Source organism: Manis javanica, chromosome 11 (genome assembly GCF_040802235.1).
Source record: "Manis javanica isolate MJ-LG chromosome 11, MJ_LKY, whole genome shotgun sequence".
Lineage (NCBI taxonomy): Eukaryota > Metazoa > Chordata > Mammalia > Pholidota > Manidae > Manis > Manis javanica.
Window position 1 is genome coordinate 70,692,818 of NC_133166.1, and position 21,924 is coordinate 70,714,741.

At 47.5% G+C, this 21,924-nt stretch overlaps 1 protein-coding gene across 3 annotated transcripts in view; it reads right to left on the reverse strand.

Moving 5' to 3' along the window:
- The window catches only part of SUSD4 (sushi domain containing 4), a 117,533-nt gene that overhangs the window by 27,907 nt on the left and 67,702 nt on the right, over positions 1-21,924 (reverse strand). For 2 of the 3 annotated variants that reach the window (XM_037008896.2, XM_037008897.2), the window contains exons 3-5: positions 10,522-10,734; positions 5,977-6,150; positions 1,512-1,700 (exon numbers count right to left, since the gene is read on the reverse strand). In XM_037008896.2, coding sequence (XP_036864791.1) covers positions 1,512-1,700; positions 5,977-6,150; positions 10,522-10,734 — 576 coding nt within the window. The remainder of the gene's footprint in view (positions 1-1,511; positions 1,701-5,976; positions 6,151-10,521; positions 10,735-21,924) is intronic. The other variant, XM_037008898.2, reaches the window with a different exon arrangement.

A 21,924-nucleotide genomic window follows, 5' to 3' on the forward strand; every position in this document is an offset into this window, starting at 1 on the left:
GTCCCATCATAAACCCCAGGCACCATGAGAACTGCTTTCCAAGACCCAAAAGGAAGGTGAGCAGAACATGACTCTTGGAAGGCATACAAACCAAACTTGCAAGGATTTTGAACCGGGTGTTTCAAATGGATATAACCAAACAATGCTGCCATTAGCCAGTGCTCCACTTCTGGTTATCTGGAACCAGAAGAGCCCCTTTGACCTGTGGTCAGGGCATCCAGCAGACAAGATGTCCCCAGGGGAAGCAAAGGGGGTGTGCTTATCCCTCTAGGCAAGGCTTGCCAGATTCAGCAAATGACAACACAGAACATTGAGTGGTAAGTGAATTTCAGATAAACAAAGAATGATTTTTTACTATAAGGAAGTCCTGTGCAATGTTTGGGACATACTCATATTAAAAATTCTTTGTTGTTTATCTGAAATTTAGACTTAACTGGGTGTCCTGTAATTTTATCTGCCATCTCTATTAGAGGCTCGGATCCCCTAGGGGATTTGGGATGGGTGGGAAGTGGAGGCAACAGGCCCCACATACCAGCCTGGGAGCAGGCCGAGCCAGACGGCACTCTCCACTTCCCACAGCAGCCCCCACCTCCGTGGGCTCCAGAGCCCTGGCCAAGCCCACCCTAACCTACCATCTCTTTCAAGGGAGGCCTTCCCTGAGTCCTCTGCCATCAGCCCCAAACACCCTTTCTGACCAGACTGCTTCCCGCCCTGAGGTAAGGGTGCTCCTTCAAGGAACCACACTGTCTTGTGTCTTGTTTTGTTCCCCAGGTGAGGCTGCATACCGGCTGCAGGGCGGTTCCAGCTGGGAGGCATCCTATCATTTTTTTTCTGTCCCCATATAGACCCTCCCGTCCACTGCATTCAGATACCAGGAAGCAAAACAGTATTAGTTCTCCTTGATCATCATTTCAAGACCTGAATAACAGCGAGGGCTGAGCGAGCATGCTCAACTTGCCTAGCAGAAGCTGTTATGAACTCTGCACCTGCAGACACTGCCTCATCCTGGCACTGGATGTCCTAACTCCTCAGTGCATCATCCTATGATTAGTGGGCTTCAGTGAACCACATGCTCAAATAATCACATATATTTAACAGAAACAGAGAGGAAAGAGTTCTTGATTTCAAACTCCAAGCATGGTTTTACAGTAAAACATTTACAGCTAAGCCATAAAATGCATGGAAATGGGAAGAAACATTGACACAACAATAAAAGGAAGGGTAAGATTAATGATGCTACAATACAGTCTGTTTTCCTTTGGTGCAGAGAAAATTAATTTACAAAGATATTTCATTTAACTTTGCAACATTCTGCAGTTTAGCCTTTGATGCTCGAACTTTTCTCTTTTATCCCCTTTAAGCCCAAGGATGGGGCAGCATTGTGTGGGGGAGGCAAGCAATGTGTATTCAGGGAATACCTATTCTGTCTATAATTCCCAGCCTTCACCTCCTACTGAAACATGCACTCTAATAATCCAAAATTCAACCTCCCAAAACATAAGATGTGTTACCTTCCAGAGCAAGGCACTGGGGTGGGCTGGACGACCAGATAAGGTTGCGTAAGCACTCAAGGTAGTCTGAGCCCTCGAGCTTAAACCCCGGGAAACAGTGGTAGGAGATCACAGTCCCCACAGGGAAGGAGGTCTGGAACTCTGAGATGTTCACGTAGCCATTAGAAGAGGCGAGTGGTCTCAGGCAGCCTGTGACAGGTGAGGGAAAAAGTGGAAGTCCCACTCGGTCAGCTCTGCACCTCTTTCAGACTTCCCCCCAACAGATGTGGCCTCTGGGCAGTGAGCCCTTAGACTTAAATGCTCAGACTTCCTTTTCTACTTGCCTTTTCTTTCAGTGGTGTAAAGATTGGAGTTCATGCACTGATGCACCAGGGAGGGTATAGGCGAGGATCAGGACACCCCTTACTGGTGGCTCCAGCCCTGTCTGCACAGGACAATCACTTGAGGAACTTCTCAACAACACCAAAGCCTGGCCCGTGGCCCAGGATCAGTGGACAGCCTGGACGTCCTATCGTTCTTAAAGCTCCCTGAGTTGCCCCAATGTACCACCAGGGCTGGGAACCACTGAGTGAGAACCACTGAGGTGCCACGGAGGAGACACCCCACCTGTCTCAAGGGTAGTGGGGACGGCTTGAAAGTTATGCTCAAACTCCACCTACTGAGGCAGATTATGGAACAGATGCCTTCCTGACACAGTGAGATTAAACTTTTGAAAACTCAGGGGTGTTTTATGAGAAACAGGTGAGGAAGCCTCTAGTGGTTCTCAAATTTAAGAACGGCCCAGAGAGAGGGCTGGTCAGAACACAGGCTGCTGGGCCACCCCAGAGCCTCTGGGGCAGGTGGTCTGTGGGGCCCAAGTGCTTGCAGCTGAGGTTTCCAGGTCTGCTGTGGCCACAGGTCAGGGGCCCAGTTTGAGAATCCCTGCTCAGCGAATCCATGCGCCACACACCCCTCGTAGAATTCCAGGTGCTCCAGGCAACAGAAAGACCTACACTGCCTCCTGTGTGCGGAAGCCTGTGCAGCCTGGGGACTGTTCCCAATGGCACAGAGACCCATTCATGCCGCAGCCACTGTGATCACAGAATTTCCTATTGGCTTTAGTGGATCCACCTGAGGAAATAACGAGCCGGTGTCACTGGGGCTCTCCCCAGGGAGGACTCGTGTGTGGGGTGGAGGGTAGACACTTACTTCCCCTGCCAGCCGCCAAGTGCAGGTGTCATCATAGGCATCAGGTGACTAAACCCTCTGCTGAGCTGCCTTTGGGAGGGACAATGGGCATCAACAAGCAGCGAGTTCAGCAAGCAGCTTCAGTCAGCACCCAGCATCCATGTGTATCAGGGCCACTAGGGGGAGGCCAGGGAGGCCCCCAGAAGGCAGGATTTAGGGGGTTCGCCTCTAGGTTGTGCAAGTGTTGACTGTGCACCCCTGTGTCCTGGCACCACCGAGCTCCACAGACCCAGCAGACCAGCCTGGAGCTGGCCGAGCTGGACACAGGCCTGTAACGCCTGATGCACTTTTCAGGACGTCACCATGGCGTTGAGCTGAAAACTGACAATGTAGCAAAAAGGAAATGGGGAGGGGGTTGGGAATCAATAAATAGAATCAATAACTGAGGAAGAAAGGCATGCAATCTAACAGGAACAAGTGGGTGCATAAGAAACCCCTAGGCATAGCTCAAGCAAGTGGGCCCTAGGGGCTATGCCCAAGCACCTCTTGGAAGGATGCAGCTCTAAACTACCCTCATGGGAGCCATAAGCAGGCATCCCCTGAAGAGAACTGACTCACAGGAGGGGACAAAACACCAAGTTCTTGGGGGAAAAATACGGCCTTGGAGCAGTCCCCACACCCCAAAAGGAGATGGAAGGGGTTATAACCCAGACAGTGACTCAGAGAAGAAAGACATGCTCACTCTTGGCTAAAGACGGCCTGTCCTAAACGTAACAGTAGACAACTGGCTTCAAAGCACAGATGAATGTGATTTCTATTTGCACTTCTAGGCAATAGAAAGAAGGTACCTGAGGCTTTAGCCCCTGGATCTAGATGTCCAAATAACAGTTACAGTATGAAATGTCACTCAGAGGGCCAATTATATTCCCCTGGGGCTTGAGAGATGCCAGCTGCTGCAAGCTGGCTGAGCTGTGCCTGGTGTAAGCGGGAGCAGAGAAGCCTCAGCTGTGGCCTTGGGTGGACAGCAGGCAGGGACAGGCCACCCCTCTGTGGGGATGAGGGCTCAGGCTGGCATGGACAGCAAGTGCCAACAGGCAGCCCATGTGGGAACAAGGCCTTGGGAAGAGCAAGTATAGGTTGCAGGCCCACTGTTTGAAGGAGCATGCCTCTCCAGGCAGCTAGCTGGCCTGCTGTTGTCGCTATGCTCTGCCCCTCTGACCTCTGACCAGGATGTGAGCAGGGGTGGAGGGGAGGCCCGGGGGTGGCCAAAGGGAGCCTGTGTCTGGACGCCTGATGACACTAGGATGGATACCACCAGTGGGTGATTTTAAAACTCGCTGAGGAAAAAGCACTCATAAAGAGGAATACTGTATTTAAGTGACACAAAAGGAAATAGGGTGAGAAAGCAAAAAGATATGTCAGAAGCATGAAAGCAAGAGGTGGTGGAGTCCGAGGTGACCTTTGCCATTCCTCACAGTGCAGGATGGCGGATCAGTGGCTAGTAAAGCTCATCTCAGTCAGTAGCCCAACCCAAGAGCCAGCTGCTGATTGTGTGGACAGACCCTGAAAGTGTAAATAAATCACAAGCCTCCTTTATAAATCTAATACAGTGGGAATGTAAATTAGTTCAACCATTGTGGAAAGCGGTTCCTCAAAAAACTCAAAATAGACATACCCTTTGACCCAGGAATTCCACTTCTAGGAATTTACCCTAAGAATGCAGCAGCCCAATTTGAAAAAGACAGATGCACTCCTATGTTTATCGCAGCACTATTTACAATAGCCAGGAAATGGAAGCAACCTAAGTGTCCATCAGTAGATGAATGGATAAAGAAGATGTGGCACATATACACAATGGAATATTATTCAGCCATAAGAAGAAAACAAATCCTACCATTTGCAAAAACATGGATGGAGCTAGAGGGTATTATGCTCAGTGAAATAAGCCAGGCGGAGGAAGACAAGTACCAAATGATTTCACTCATATGTGGAGTATAAGAACAAAGAAAAACTGAAGGAACAAAACAGCCACAGAATCACAGAACCCAAGAATGGACTAACAGTTATCAAAGGGAAAGGGACTGGGGAGGATGGGTGGGAAGGGAGGCATAAGAGTGGGAAAAAAGAAAGGGGGTATTACAATTAGCATATATAATGTCGGGGGAGCATGGGGAGGGCTGTGCAACACAGAGAAGACAAGTAGTGATTCTACAGCATCTTACTATGCTGATGGACAGTGACTGTAATGGGGTTTGTGAGGGGGACTTGGTGAACGGGGGAGCCTAGTAAACATAATGTTCTTCATGTAATTGTAGATTAATGATAACTAACTAACTAACTAAATAAATAAATAAATAATGTAATACAGAACATGCTGAATGACACGGGAGGATTCTAGTAAGAAATGCTTGTGTGCTGTTGTCTTGGCTGCCTCTGTCCAGACCTGAAAGCCTTTGTTTCTGCAAGAGGCTGTGGCTCTCAAGCTCTCACCCAAGGAAATGATGTATTTCCAACCATGGGGCTCACAAAGCAGTGTCAGAGCCTGCCAGTTTGGCCTTCATACACAAGGTCAACATCCATCTCAGCTTTGCCATGTCCCCATGTCCATTCTTCACTGCACAAAGGCTCCCTCCTGGTTGTGGGTCATGCATTGGCCTCTTGGCCCTCTGGTCCATGTCACGTGTCAAAAAATAAAATCAGAACTAATGTGAACTCAAGGACTCAGTCTCATAAACAGGCCCTCTATGTTGGCCCAGGCAAATTTTAAAAGTGCAAGAGGATAAATATTTACTGTGTAGCTTGGATGAAATTTCAATTTGATTATTTTCTGCTCCTCATGCATTATAAAAAGAGATAACACTAGTAAGAGAAAATGGCCTTTGTAAGACTGGCTTTAAATATATTCTTGCCACAACTGAAATAAGTGTGAATGCTCCATTATTTTTACTAAATATACAACAGTTCATCACTGTGCTCACAGCCCACTTACAAGTCTCCTAGTTCTCAAATTACTTTTGGTTGCTTAGTATAGAGGAGACATCTAGCATGTGGAAGAATAAGGTATTGCCATCTGTGCTTTAAGCCTGGGAGTATGGGGCCAGGGAAACTATAGACAGTGTCTCAGAGATCCCAAAGACAGCACCTGGGTGACCAGAGACAACCCCGAACCAGGTGGGTGGGGGCTTCATTTCCCACTATCATTCTATCAGAGACACATACTCTGTCATTCTATCAAAGGTGCACGCTCTACAACAAGGTCTGAGGGACACAGCCCTGAACTATAGTGTCCATCCCGTACCTTGACAGATGGGCAGATTGTCCCATGTTCCATCATCACGACAGAATGAAAACATGTTGTACAGGTCTGGGTAACGGATCTTGAATCCCTCGTGACAGGTGATGATTAACTTGTCCCCATGTCTGTATGTCTTGTTATGAATCTCAGAGTCTTCAATTTGAGGGATTCGGCAATCTGCAGGTATGCAAAAAGGATGTATTATTTTTAGAATTCAAAACAGTGTGCTTCATGGCTTCACAGAAGCCCTTATTTTCAGACCTGGTCTCAACCTACACAGCAATCTGATAAGTGGTTCCTTATTTATCTCTAGGCTTAGGTCCCAGAGAAACAGGAAGAGGGGGCCCAGAAAGAGGGCCTGAAGAGCATAGGATCCAATCATAAAGGGAACTTTATTTTCTGCCTGGGACACTTTGCATTGTAATTAAGCTTATGGCTGATACTGGAAATAAGTAAAGAAAGACAACAGTCAGGGATTCACCTGAACCATCGCCAGCTGCACACACCACCTTGTGGATGGCACAGGCACAGGCCACCTGCATGCCTGGTCCCAACCGGCTGCCAACAGTGGGGGCCTGGGCCTGATGGGAAGACGTGCTCAGCAGAACAGCAGGCGCAGTTGGGGTTGCACTGTGCTAGTGTCTCACCCTGTATCCTACCTCCCCTTATCTGCTCCCGAGAAGACACTGAATGGAATAGAGCGGCACCACAGCTGCAGGAGCCACAGGGAGCAGGGCAGGCAGCTATGCTGCCCCTCCAGGGGGTGAGTGTAGAATGTACAGAGCTGGAGGCAAGGCTGGGCCAGCAGGTGGCGGGGGAGCAAGGTGCCCACACAGCCAAAGGATGAAAAGGTAACAGAAAGTGGAGAAATTACAAGCATCCGCCACCAACTCCACTTCCAGTTCAAGGGGCAGGCCACTCTGCTCTGTGCTGCCAAGGGGATCCCACCTCACCAGAGACAATGCTAGCTCCTCCCGCCCAGCTCTTCCTGCTGCATCCCCACATCCTGCCTTGTCTGCCATCTCTCTCCTGCCTCATCTGCCATCTGCACATCTGCATTTAGCACCTCTGAGTTTAAGCGCCTGTGAGCATGAGCTCCTCCTTGCTGCTTTTACAGTCAGGTGGGCCCTGGCTCACAGGTGAGTTATGTTCCAAGTTCATCACTTCCTATTTTTTGAAACAAGGTAAAATCTAAGAACAGCACTTTGACAATCAAGGAAACCTCCTCCAGAAATTTCTCTAGGCTCTAAAAGATTGCAGGTTCTCAGATACTCCCACAGCCTACGAATCCACACAGCACAGCTGGACTCTATTCACAGAGGCCATGACCTTCGAGTTCTCAGGGTTCTGAATGGCCAGCGCTGAGGCTCCCAGCCCTGTGAATCCTGACTGGGGAGGTAGGGCAGGTCACCTCCCAGGAACTTTGTGTGGGCCTGGGGCTGGATCCCGGGAGGTGGCCGCGCACTGTCTCTCCCATGTGGCCATGTCTGCCTTTATCTGAGCACTTGTCACCACCACTAGCCTGAGAGCAGGGACTGCCACTCACCTCCTCTGCCATTCCCCCCAGGCTCCTAGACCTTTGCATACCTGGCAAAGAAATGCTGAGGGGCCCTGTGCCCCAGAACTGAGTACAAAGCCCTCCAGGCTGATTCACAGGCTTTCAGGCAACGCTGCCAGCTGGGCCCTCCTGAGGACACATACCTTCCATCCTTCCCTTGGCATATGGATTTCAACAAAGTCCTAGCTGGAAAACTGTATTCTAGTTTCAATTTTATACCTTATTTCTGCATTTCAGGCTGTGGAAACAGGTTTTCCAACTTTCATGTTTAACAGACAGTTTGTCTGATAGAATAGCTGAATTCCCCCTAAATCAATGCCAGAACAATCCAGACCAGAGTTACAAGATAACTGACAATTCTTTGCACATCTCTGCTGCCTTCCTCTTGATGGAAAATGTGAACCACGTTTTTCCAATGCCACTAAACAAAGATTCACAGCAAACAAAAACACATTTATCAAGATATCCAACTGTAAAACCTTGCCTGTAAATAGATTCTGTGGCAATAATTTACATGACTAAACAATTTTTTTAATGACTGACTTGAAATTTGTTCCATAATGGACCAGTATATGCAGGGGGTGGCCAGCTTCAGGGAGTACGGTCAGTGGACAGATGTGTCTACCTGGTCACTGTGAATCTGTGGACATCGGCTGACCAGGAGCAGTATCACCCAAGCCTCATTTCTGAGGGTGGACTCTCTGCAGAGTGGTCTACACTGTAGTGTGCTTTGAACTTCTAACTGGAAATCCAAATTGCCAAAAACAGGAGTTGGGCACTACTGCAAAGCACTGACACAAGGTTCAAACACACCATAAAACTTAGCAGGCAAAGCCCATTCTTCCCGACTGTATGACAGCATCATAGCACATTGGGACCCGACTGCAGAGTCCAGACTTCTCTGGGAACATGCAGTCTCACTTTAGGTGGCATAACAGAGCTGCCTCTCCTAGGCTACCGGGGTGCCTGGCCCCTCCCTGCACATTTGGGACTGGGTCAAGAATTCGCAGGCAGACCTGCACAGCAGGAGCCTCCTGCCACAAGGCAGTCCACTCCCTTTCTTGGAATTATTGTATATTATATGCAGTTATTTACAGGGTTGAAAAGACGCTCATCTGAAAGGGATACACTTTTTTTTCCAGGATGATAACAGAGGCCCTGCATCTCTGAGCAATATTCAGGAAACCTATGGGCTCTCTGTTCTCCAAGCTCATCTAGAATTTAAGTATCGGGTATGTTGGGCCATACCTTTTAACAGGAAAGGCTCTACTAGATCCAAACCAAATAAACTATTACTAGGATCTTATGGAAACCATACCTTGCATGGCAGCATATAAGCAGAAAAAATGAAATTACTTTTAAAAACCTTAATCTTTTTTAGCTTTTTGATTTACATTAGAAAACTTGTATAATATGATCTACCATATTACAAGAGAAGAAAGACCACATGCATATATCAAAAAGTAGAGAAAAGCATTCTGTACCATCCAACACATGTTCATGACTAAAATAGGGAGAACCACTCACCCTAATAAATAGCACCTATCAAAATCCCATAGCAACTATTATATTTAAGTGTAAAAACATTTTTTTTTATTGAAGCATAATTGGCATAAAACATCCTATTAGCTCAAGGTGTGCATCACAGTGACTTGGTATTTGTGCACATTACAATATTAAGTGCCCAAGTCTAGTCGCCATCTGTCATCACACAGCTATCACTGTATTATTGACTGTGCTACATGTTACATCCCCAGAACTGACTTATTTATAGCTGGGAGCTTGTCCTCTGGAGCCCCTCCACTGATTCTTCCCATCTCCCAAACCTCTCCGCTAACCACTGGTTTGTTTCCTGTGTTTGAGTCTGTTTCTGTTTTATTTTTCATTCATCTGTTTTGTTTCTTAGGTTTCACATATAAGTGAAATCACATAATTCTTTGTCTGAATTATTTCACTATTTCACCTTAATTCTTCATATTTATTTTGGCTTTTTCAAAAAGTACCTTGAAAATAAAAGCAAAGATAGCAAGTACTTTAAGGGTAAAACACCATCTTTCCAATTCCTATAGAAGGAGCCTACCAGATGACTGGAAAATACTTGTAGAAGTAAATTATTTTAAAGAATTCCATAAAGAAGAGATACACTAAATCAGAATAATAGTTTATATATCATTATTATAAAGGCTCTATCCTAAAATAAAATCAATATGGTGTTAAGATAAACCAAAACTACTTTTCTAATGAGCTCAATGAAATGTAAGATCTCATGGAGATTCAGGGTTACAGTCAATTCTCCATTCATGCCTATTCCTATTTCAGCCTTGCTGATCCTCAGAGATAGATAATCAACAACTTGGCAACCCAGTTATGTAAACTTAATGCATTCTTTTAAGCTCTGAATGTATCTACATAGAATAAAAACAAAAAATTAAAGTTGTTGCAGCTAACAGATTTAGGAATAATTGCTAGAAGTAAATGAGTATTTTGTCAAACCAATAAAGTCAGGGATAATTGCTGAAAATAAGTGTCTACATAGCCATCTGTCACTGCCCACCACAATTCTTTCTTTCCATCTAAAACAGAACTGATAAGTAATCATTGATTCACTCCTGAGTGACATGCATCTTCTTTATCATTATACACAGTTTCATCCAATATATTCACTGCATTTTATTGAGCAACATGGAAATGAGTAGTGAGTCCACAGCCCTAATGTTATCTCAATTGCTCTGTTGCATTGACAAAAATTATGATAAATTGGATTGTAATTGAGATAGAGAAGGGACACAACTACTTCTAATACTGAGGTGCCTCTGTCCCCTTCCCCAGTCCTGGGCACCCATCCATGCATCGCCATCAGCATGCCGGATCACCCATGAAGGAGGGTCGCTCAGGGGTGGACCCCTCTGGCACACAGCCTCGACCCCTACAGCTGCAGCCATGCAGGAGACCCCTGGGGTGGCCTCCTGGGAGGAGGGTGAGTGTCTTACCTTCTTGCACACAGACGGATCTATCACTGGGCACCCAGCCTAGAGTGCCATTGAGGTGTTTCATGCACAGTCTCTTTGTTGAGCCCTTCAGCTTGAATCCATCTTGACAGTGAAATCGGGTGACAGAACTCTCATAGAAAACCCCTCCAGCGGGTGTCCTGAAGCCGTTCTCGGGGGTGCCTGGGTCAGCACACACCTGAAGGTTGTTGAACCCTATTGGCAGAGAAGAGAAGGGGCCTGAACATGTTCTGCTGACACTCAGGGTCTCCCCAGGTAAAGGCAGGTGCAGTATAACCTCACTCCCCACAAGCCACCCAACTGTGCCCACAGGAAAGCTGGGAACAGAGACATTCGCCCACACTCTGCTGCATCTGCCTTGTGCTAAGGACAGTGCTCATTTGAGGTTTCAGGTCCGTGGCCAGCTGGCCCTTGGAGGTGGGTAATGACAGACACAAAGCGGAGGAGCCAGGCGAAAGTACAAAATGTCAGAGGTTGCTGGCAGAAGAGGGCTCATGAAGGAGATGGAATCCCAGAGCCAGCTCCACAAGAGAAGCCGGGGCGGTGGTCCCATGCAAGAGTTCTACAGAGCTGGCCAGGTGAGGGTGGCCCCTCGGGAGCAGTGGTGGGTGTGCAGAGAGGAGCGGAGTGGCCCTTCCCAGATAGGGAGGTGGAGGTATGACAACACCTGCCTGGGGGGTAGGTGGCCTGTGGGGTTGGGGGCACCTGCCTTGCGGGGAGCCCTGGCTGGTCATTAAGTGGTGGCTCCATGTCCTCATTCTAAGGAAAGTACTGCAGACAGCAGGGGCTCCCTAGTTGATGAATGCCCATTTCCCTCAGTCTGGCAGCCTGGGGAGGCCTTGGCCACAGGCCCATCATGGCATGGAGGTGGCCCACACTTCAGAGCCAAGAGACTGGTGTGTGCCTGCAGCCTGAGCAGTCTGGGGGTGAAGCTGCTCTCACACGATCAGATAGTACCTGTCTGAGGCGGCACTGGGTGTGCGCATGTCAGGGGCTTGGCCCAGTGCTGCAGCAGAGGATGCCCTCAGTCTCCAGAAGGCCTCCAGCTGAGTCCAGCAGACATGGGCCAGCCAGTTGGGAGGAAGGGTGGAGGCAGCTGAGCACATCTGGGGAGAGGTGGTTCTGCCAGGCTGGGCAGAGTGGCTGCTGGGGTGGGGCCCCAGTGGATGAAGGAAGGGCAAGAGCCAGAGGCAGACCCTGAGGCCGTGTCAGCTGGGGTCCCTCAGGACTCAGGGGTGGGCATTGAGGTGGGTTTCTGGAAGGAAAAAACGGGCAACTCCTGGGTCAGCTGAGCAAAGGTCTGTGAAGCATCCACTGGCTGGAGAGGGAGGACACAGGGACACTGCCCAAGTAGCTCCTGGTGGGGGACAGGAAGGAACTGTCCCAGGAAGGGGAAGGGGACAGGGATTATGAGCTTCTTTTTCATGTAGCTTGGGTGGTAACTATCCCTGGATTAGGGTCAAGGGTGGGGCTTACTACTGTTAAATTAAAAACTTAGGATGAAATTGATCTGAGTATGTCACCACATGGCAGGAGGAAAGAAAGGATGCAGAAAGGGGAAGGGGAGGCAGGTGGAGAAGGGAGGGGACCACCCCAGAGGAGCCATGTCTTTCCACTGAAGCAGCAATCACACCGGAGCCTGCACCAATGGAGAGACATTCCCCACAGAGCCTCATGCTCCAGGACTCGGCTTAAATAGCACCTCTCCTGGGAGTCTTCCTTCCCCCTTCAGTCTGGATGGGAGGTGTCGCTCCCCATCGAGGCACTGGCTCACCTTCCAGGGGACTCCTCACCTGTCTCTCCCACTGGGCTGCAAACTTCTGGAACAGGAGACTGGGTCTTAATTTTCACCCCTTCAGTACCTAGCATGGTGTGTAATGAGTGTGGGCATTCCACAAGTGCTCTGCTGAAGGACAGATGGGTGGATGGAGGTTGAAGGATGGATGGATGGGTGGGTGGCAGATGGAGGATGGAGGATGGAGGAGGGATGTAGGTGGACAGAACCACATGCCAACTACTCTGCTGGACTAATCAAGCAAATGTCCTTATGGCATCCCACCAAACAGTAACACCTATCCCTCTGATAGTCTCAGAAGTCAGCATATTCCACAGACAAGGGAGGCGTGAAATGCTCTCTGCCAGCACAGACATACTCCTCACACACTCCCACCTTCCTCTCTTCTCCCAAGTGGTCTGCATTCCTGCATTTTTCACAGCCTTCCTCCAGTCCACACCCTCACACACCTCAGCACTCCTCCTCCCTCTCCAGGGTGGGGCCAGAGGTAGGTTTCTGTTAGGGTTTTGGCTGAGACATCTGTATCTCCCCCTGACACACTTCTTGGCCAGTCACCCCCTGCTAACAATGAGCCATGCTCATCAGAGTCCAGGGCACAGACCCCTCAGCTTGTCACACCTTCCTGCCCCAGATCCCAAAGCTGTTCTCTCAGAGAAGGACAGATAATTCGAGTGAAAGCTGAAAACTCTGCCCAGAATACACCAGAAAAATGACTCCTGATCTAATAAATGATGAGAGTATCATGAAATTAGACCAGCAGAATGTCCTCCTGAATAAATTCTGTACTTTTTTACATCTTCCTACCCCTCCAAACGACTGTCCCCATCCACTTTCTCTGCTTTCTTGTACCATGGCTAATCTCTGACTCCATTTCCATGCCCGGGACAGCGCTGATGACCAGGACGCTGCTGGACACGGGCCACCATGGCACAGAGAGGGGACTAAGACGTGGTGGGAGAGGAATCAGAATATGGGCTGGCATGAGAAAAAAATCATTCTTCAGTAGATGAGGCAACTAATCCCGTGGAGCAAGGCAGAAATTCTCCAGGGCTCACCAGGGCTTCAAACCCACCTTTCAAATTACCCCTAGAGGATCAGTTCCCAGCCTGGGTCATTTCCCTGAAGATGTTTTCTTAGTGTCTCTCTGCATTGTGATGACCAGCCGCTTCAGGTGGCACATTGGACAGGGGCTGGGCTGGCATAGGTGTTGGGGGCAAGGAGCAGAAAGTAACTCGTGCCAGCCAGCTCCAGCAGTCTGATCCAGAACTGCACCCTGAGGCCCTCTCACTCTTCAAATTCTGCGTATGCTCTGGAACAAGCAGCCCTACCTTGGAGAACATAAGAGTTCACAGAATCATTTCCAATATGTTTCTTTAGAGGAGGGGAGAGAAAAAAAAGAACATCTCATTTTAATAAATCCTCAAAAGCGGCAAGCTCTAGCTTCCTAAATTTGATGCAGAGTGCAGCACCAACATATGAACAGTCTTTGTGGGGTGCTTTTCATGTGTTAGTCTGACTGAGCTGCAGAGCATCCAGACAGCTGGTCAAACACTGGTCTGTGTGTCTGTGAGGGTGTCTCTGATGAGATTAACCTCTGAGTGACAGAGATGGCCCTGCCCCATGTGGGTGGCCTCAGCTCATCTGCGGTGGCTGGCATAGAAGGAAAGTGGGACTGAGAAAGAATTCTTCCTCTGCCTGACTGTTAGGACCAGCACACCAATCCTCTCCTGCTTTGGCCTTGGGCAGGAACCAGAGTGCTGACTCTCCTGGGTCTCCAGGTTGCCAACTGCAGATCTTGGACTGCTCAGCCTCCACAATCGTGGGAGCCGATCCCTTATGGTGTGAGTGAGTGCGTGTGTGTGTGTGTGTGCATTTGTGAGACTTTTGTGTGCATGTGAGTGTGTGCATGTATAAATGTGTGAGTATCTAAGAGTATGGCTGCATGTCTGTGTTAGTGTGCATATGTGTGTGTGCATCTGTGAGAGCGTTACATGTGTGTGTCACAGATTGACTATTGGCTCTGTTTTCTCTGGAGAACCCAGTCTTCCTAAAATTTCCTTGGAAAGTGCAAATGCTGACTGTCCCTCACTGTAGAGGACACCATTTCTCTCTGGACCCCTGGGTTTGGGTAGGCAGCCCATGGGGTCGGGGCAGCTTTGGGCCCTGAGGTCTGAGCCCTGGGAGACTGTCCTGACCCGGGTTCCCCCTGGTACTCACTCGACCTACATCCTCTGCATCCTGGCATCTTTGTTACCCACACTGATTGTCCTGCCCAGCACTTGTGACCCTGGGAACAAATCAGGGGTGGAATGGTGATGGGCTCTGATTCTCAGAGCAAGGCAGTACCTCCTCTCCTTTCCTTCTAACCAAAATCCGTGCTTGTAACAGGACTGAGAAATGCATCAAACCCGCTTGCACTAAGGGCTCTCAGCACTTCTGGTTTGGCTACTGTTGAGTCTGCTGCAGCCTCCTGTGTGGTTTTACTGTGAGCGACCTAAGATGTCTTTGAAAAGAATCATAAAAATGAAAGAGGTGTGAAAAGCAATCTTTTGGCTTATTATAACTGAAGAGTCATATTCTAGAAAGGAAGACTGTATCAAATGCAGCCAAACCAATTCAGACGAGGACTTGGCTTCCATTTCTCTGTAAACTACTATATGGGTCTGTGAGGGAAGAAACAGAATATAGACAAAAAAATTGATTATTTACGCATTTACTTGTGAGCAGGTCTTGGGGCTGGTGAGCAAAGAGCTTTGCTGCTGAAGTTTAAGCAAGTATGTTTGCAAACCTTAATCAGAATTCAGAGCAGCCTCAGCCTCCCACCACCACTCCCACAGTGCCCATTGCCGGCCGGCATTAGAAGCACCTGGGAGGTCTCTGGGCCACCCACCATCTCCCAGAGGATGCCGAGGCCTGCAGAGACTGAGAGGCAGCCCAGCCACTCTAGCAGATCATTGCAGGCTGGAGTAAAGCCTGGCCTCTGGTGCAAACCCAGGCTCTTAACCAGTACAAGTGCCTCCACTGCACTTTGTCCTGTTCACAGCACATGTTGAACGACTTAGACCTTCAGTATATCGTAAAGTCTTCAAGGGAAAGAACGTTTGTAAATGTTTTGGAGGCCCATCTGTTAAAGCAAGACTGAACAAACAGCGATGGTGGAACATCTAATGATTTGATAGGAAACTTCCTCATGGTCCCCCAATGCCTACACCACCCAGGGCACAGTTTCAGCCTGAGGCGCTGGAGATTTTCATCACCTAAAAGGTGCAAGGTGGCCACCAAGCATACACTGAGCACGGCCTGGCTCTGCAGACCATCTCGGCACCAAAGATGCTGTCCAGATCAGAACCTAAGCTCAGACAGCAGTCTTGTGAGATAGAATCAGTCCCAGAGAGTGGAGGGCATACTGCCCTCGATAGTGAAGAACAGAGGGAGAAAGACGTGGTAAGCTGGAGGCCCCCCTTGACACTCAGAATGTCTTTCCTCCACCAGATCCAAACATTCCAATCCCAGCTCCCCTGGACTAAATCTGCCTTCCCTGCTCCTCAGCAATGGGACAGGTTTCTCTTAGGCCACCTACCAGAAAATGTCACTGTGCCTCCACAAAGCCTTTACACCAGGAAGAGAGCCCTTCTGTTGCATTAAGAAAAATCTAAAAACCTTTTCTATTTTCAAAGGCTGAAAGGTTAGGCACCTGAGCGTCATATGCTCATATGCGTTATAAACACAGACAAAGAGGAGCCAGGAGGTCCTGAGGGCCTGTTGAAAGGGCTACTTACAGCCACGTGTGCCTGCCCTTTTGCCACCTTCAGCTTCCCCACCCTCTCAAATACCCCTGCTCCTACGCTGACCTCAACTTATCAAATGAACACACGTTTTGGCAGCCTGCCTCATCCCAGAAGCCGTGTAATCTGCTGCTGTATCTGTAACGAGGCATCAGCAACAAAGAGGAGAGGAAATATTAAAGAAACCCATTAGGCAAAACTATTCAGCAAATAAATTAATTCTCCATCCCACACCAATTAAAAGCACAAGACTCCTGGCTGCTCACGGTGTGATGACCTGAACTTCCTGACATGCCACGAGTTCCCAGGCGCCTCGCAGCCAACCCTATGTGTGAGCTGGTCCATCTTTGCCCCCAGAGGCTCCCCATGGTGTTTGTCTATGGGGTGCATTCCTTTGGAGCTTGAGATCCTAGAGAAGTCCACGTATTCTGGCAGTCCAATCTGAGCCAAGGTCAGGCTCAAATATTCAGACAGTTTAGGAGTTGCCAAACATCTTCCAGGAAATGCTGGAACTGAGTAAACGCACCCCCCAAGCTGCCCCAGATGCCTCAACTCAGAGAGATGGTAGTAGAGGTGAGACCGGTCCACACAGGAGAAGCCATGGGCCACAGAGGAGCACAGGAGGTCTGAGACTCAGAATGTGGGAGAAACAGCAGATAGGCAATTTCAAACTGTTAAAATCACAATTAAAATCATGAGCAAATGTGACTTGCTATATAATGTAGAGGAATGCAGGGAACAGGGCTGAGCCACCCAGTTTTCGTAGAAACTACATGAGGCTAACATTCCTGGACCCTGCCCTAAGTTAGATAACTAGAAGCCAGAAACTACGTGAGGCTAACATTCCTGGACCCTGCCCTAAGTTAGATAACTAGAAGCCAGAAACTACGTGAGACTAACATTCCTGGACCCTACCCTAAGTTAGATAACTAGAAGTAAACGACCCCCCTGGGGTCGAAACTTGTGATAAGTCACATAGGAATGCTTGTGCAAAGGTCAGGCACCTGGTGTATCCCTGTTCCAATTTTATTGGCCAAAGTATAGAATGTGTTTCAAATTCATTGGTTGGGGTAATGTGCAGGTTCTGGTGCAATGACTGTAGAAATCCCATATAAACCATACCTAAAGTTGCTTGGGGGTTGGCAGCTCGGACTCCGCCTGCGTGTCAGGGGAGGTGCTGTCGACCCCAGCTTGCTGGCTGAATAAAGACTTTGCTTGGATTTTCATCTCCGTGTCCGTGTGTCTTGTTCTCTGGGAAACCCCGGAGTCCTGGACCCTAACAATAAAATTCATTTATAATCCATATTTTCATAACAAGATCATTAAGTGTTTCTTGACCTTTTCTGTTCCAGTCTAAATAGTCTCCATGTTGGGCAAAAGTTTAGCTCTTTGTTTTTTAAAATAAAAGGGACCAAGGGGAGAAGAGCATTTAAGCAAACAGAGATGGGAAAGGAAAATTATGATCTATTTAAACATTCACTCAGTCCATGAATAGGGTGAGCACTGAGGGAGGAGCTCAGGGGCATTCCCTCCACAGAGTTGTGACCCAGGGCCTCCTGAAGAGAGCAAGCTAACCCCTAGGACTTTCAGGAGCTTTTGATCTACAAGTTGTGGCCTTATAAAAGGTCACAACATCAATTTTAGGGGCTACAAGCAGCACTTTCTAGAAATGAAATAGAAAGGGAAAAGAGTGCATCCGACATGAGCAACATGTCATTTCATGTGATTTCATCAGTTCTATTTATGCACACGTGCGAGGCTATGGTGTAAAATATCTTTCAGTGGTTCAGTCAAAAAGGTTTGAAAAACACTGCCTCAAATACACTCCACCTTGTCATTCTATTTGATGGCATAAACTTACTTCCAACAATATAGTTGGTGCTTCAAGGCACAGGGTTTGGGGAGAGGCTGTGCTCTGAATCCTGACTCTAGCTGTGTGACCTTGACTAAGTTACTTAACCTCTCTGTGTCTTAGGTTTCTTGATATATAAATGGGTTTCTAAGAATAGTGTCTACTTCTAGGGCTGCCATGAAAACACAGGTAGATATACATATATGTAATATGACAAGCACAGGTAAGTGCACAATTAATGTATGTTGGCTGTTATGTTATTAATATTCAAGCCATTCCCTAAAAAAAAGCATACGGCTTTATAAGGAGGCAATCTCTTATTTCCCAGAGCCACCTTAAATTCCAAAAATATTCAAGCTTATCTTTTTCCCTAACTTGCCTGGGGTTGTGTCTTTGAAAATGGCTGTTGAAATGGGGACAACAAATACTTCTAGAGTCCTTCTCTTAGGCCAAACAGCTAAGCCATAAAACAGTTAATGACAACACAGGAAACTTCCAGAGAGTTGAAGTCCGGTTTCTGCAAATTAAGGGCCATACTTGGAGGAGAAATCTGAGGTCTGGGAGCTTTCATAATGCTGACAGCTCTGGCCCTTGTTCTGAAGCCAGCGGCTGCTCCTGGAGGACACCCTCCAGTGCTCTGGCTTTGGGGGCCCTCAGGCTCCCAGGCAGCCCCCAACTTGGGCAGAAGGATGGACATTCCTGGGCACCAGTGGATCAAACCAAAGCCAAATGGGAACCACCAAGGAGTCTAAAATTTATACAGAAAGAGCACAGAGCAAAAGAACAGGTTAAGGCAAATATTCCAGTATGATGCAAGACAAAAAATTCAACAAAGAAAAGTTTCTAAATTAATTTTGCTTATGAACCTAGTGCTATGTCATTCCATACTTCACTGTACTATTACTATACATGTTTAAGAGGTATCGGGGTGGGGTAGGGGAAGAGAAGCTGACTACTGCTACCATGTATCAGGCTAAGCAGATCTTTCCCCGCAGAGCAGTGTCCCTCAGGAAATACAGCAGAGGGGCACCGGAGAGCAGGAGCACACTAGCTTTAGCAGTACCATCCTACCATCCGCCAAGTCAAGAGCATGGTGGACCATTTATTACAGCAATTTTATACCAACGAGATGCCCCGTAACCCCGTGCTTGGAAAACACAGCCATGAACTTGAGGACATAGTTTGCCACGACAAGGGTTGAAGGCTCTGGGTTCTGGATTCCATTACCCAGAACCTACAGTGAGCATTGTACCCACAGTTATAAACAGAATAGCAACTGCAAATATTTGGATGGTAATCAAGTTAGGTACCTTTTCCCTAGAAACAGTAAGAATGTTGTCACGTTTCAAGAAACATCCAGAGAAGATACAGTCTGCTGTGCCTGAGCAAGTAAACACAGCAAAAATAAGGCTTAATAGCATAATTTTGTCTTGATTAAAATGCATAAAGACCACAGATGTGGAAGTCACAGCACTCCCCATCTGATACCAGAACTGATATTTTTCCCCTCTGGATTTAATTCTCTCTGATTACCCAATTATTCCTAAATCCTTTCCCTCAGTTACAGCTCCAATAAAGCTGGTAACAACACTAACTCATAATGTGATTTTCACTCCAGTTTCATGATGATGCTCTATAAAAGCATGCCCACCAACATAACAGTTTCATTCCAGATTGTGATATTATAATGTGGAAAAACAGAATAAACCTTTATCCCACTGAAATAAAGCAAGCACAGAAAACCATTCATCAGAAAAATCTGAGGGTTTCTTCCATCAGTAGGAAGATGGTGGCATGGAAATTTCATAGTTGATATAAAATTTCGGATATGAGTTGACAAAACATTTGAAGAAGGCATGGAGAAACTTAAAAATCAATTAATAAATTTAAAATGGGGCTCTTTCCTAAAGCAAATCCTTATCCGGTATATAATGAGGTTGCCCATCTAACCAGTTCTGTGACCTGGGTTTTAATGCCAGCACTAAATGAGGCAACTGGATGATTTTTCAGGTCTCTTCTGCTTCTAGATGCCATGATTTCTGGTCTCCTTTTGATAAAAATTGGAACAACCTCCCAAAGCACAAGCATTTAGGCTGAAGAAACTCAGGAAACAATTTATGGGGGGTTTAAAAAAAATCCCTAGAACACATTCTACAAATGCCTATGGCTAGTTGTTGTTTATAAAGAACATAGATCAGAGCAATACTAAAACCTCTTTCCACATGCAAAGAACTTTACAGTTTACAAAGTCTTTTACATACACAATCTCACTTCATCCACTGAACAACCCCATGAGAGAACTATAATGGTTTTATAGTATTCATTTTTGCAGTCACCCTGGGGGTACCCAACTGCTGAGAGTGCTCACTTTCAAACCATCTTGTCAGAAACACTGCATATTCCCTCCCACAATGGGTCATCACATACTAGAGTCCAGACCATCCATGAGGTTTTCTCATCCCCATTTATGTTCAAGTGCCACTGGGCCTCTTTAAGGGTTTGGGAATCAGGAGGAGGAGCAAGATGGTATGTGAAACAGGAGATGGAGCAGAAACCACTTTCATGTCTACAAGGAGCAGAGGAACTAGAGCTCTGTGCTGGCCTCTGTTTGTTTTTAAGATTATTAGCTTGAAGAAAATCATGTTTCTACCACCTATATAAAGTCACTATAAAAAACTTAGCCAGATATGCCAGGAACCACCATTTCTGTTGTATCCACCTAGGGCCAGCTGACTTGGGTCAAAGCATGACAATGCTCAGTGACCAACTGGTGGGATTGGTGCTGACAGATCCTTTATGAATGTGGTACTATTTAAATACAAACTTTCATCCCTTATCTCCCTTACAAGGTTATTTAAGTCAAATGGGAATTTATAAAAATGTCTTGAAAGCTACAAAATAATATGGAAGTAAGTATCAGCTGAAACTTTTTAGCAATACAGAAATTACAATGTTATGGTTGGAAGGAATATTAGAGGCCACCTAAATAACTTCCCTGATTTTATAGCTGAGAAATTTGAGACCAAAAAGCCTAAATGATTGTGCAAACCCACAAAGCTCAAGTTGGAGAACAGGGACTAGTCCAGGGCTGGAGGTTCCCACCCAGGCATCTTCCTACTGGGAGGGCAGCAAGGCAAGCCTTGGTAAGGCCACACTCCTGGACCCAGCTGGAATCTTGACCAGATGGCACCTGCACCTGGGACCACTACCAAGAGCTGCCTTCAGTGAGAGGTACAGGGACCAGGTCATTAAGTAGAAATGGTTTCCTCTAAGTCAGGTTGACTGAATGAATTTGTGTCAACAGATTGTATGAATATATCATTCTTTTCTAACCATAAAACATGGGGAGCATCACTCTGGCACACAAAATGAGTTGTTTTTCTCCCTCTTCTAACAAACAGTGTCAGAGCACAGCTGGGTAAGTATGTTAAAACCTCCCTGCAACAGGTGAACAGGGCTAAAGATAAAGAGGTAGTTTGGGACACCTGTTGGTAGCCCAGGACACCCGTCCCCAGTCTTGCAGATCACAGCCACCTCCTCTGGAGGCTGCCTTGTATTCCACACATGCTGCCCCTGTGCCATCTACCCAGTCCTCCCCAGCTATCTGTGTTGGTAGAAAGCTCAGCCAGGGCCAGGGACAAGGGGACCCAGGCAGAGAGGTGGGCCAGTGCCAAGCTCAGCTTGGGGGGCTACAGTGAGCAGTGGGAGCTGTGGGGCAGCAGGGACCTCCCAGAAGAGCAGTGCCCAGGACACTGGCTAGAGAACTGCCCTCAGCTCAAGGCACAATGGTGAAACACAGCTGCCAGGGACCAGTGACCCAGGGCCTCCTCAACCTGGCTGCACAGGAACCCAGGTTTCTTTTCTGATCCAGTGAATATGGACATAGAGAAGGAGCCTCCCATGTCCCCCATCTCTCTCTCTCTCTCTCTCTCTCTCTCTCTCTCTCTCTCTCT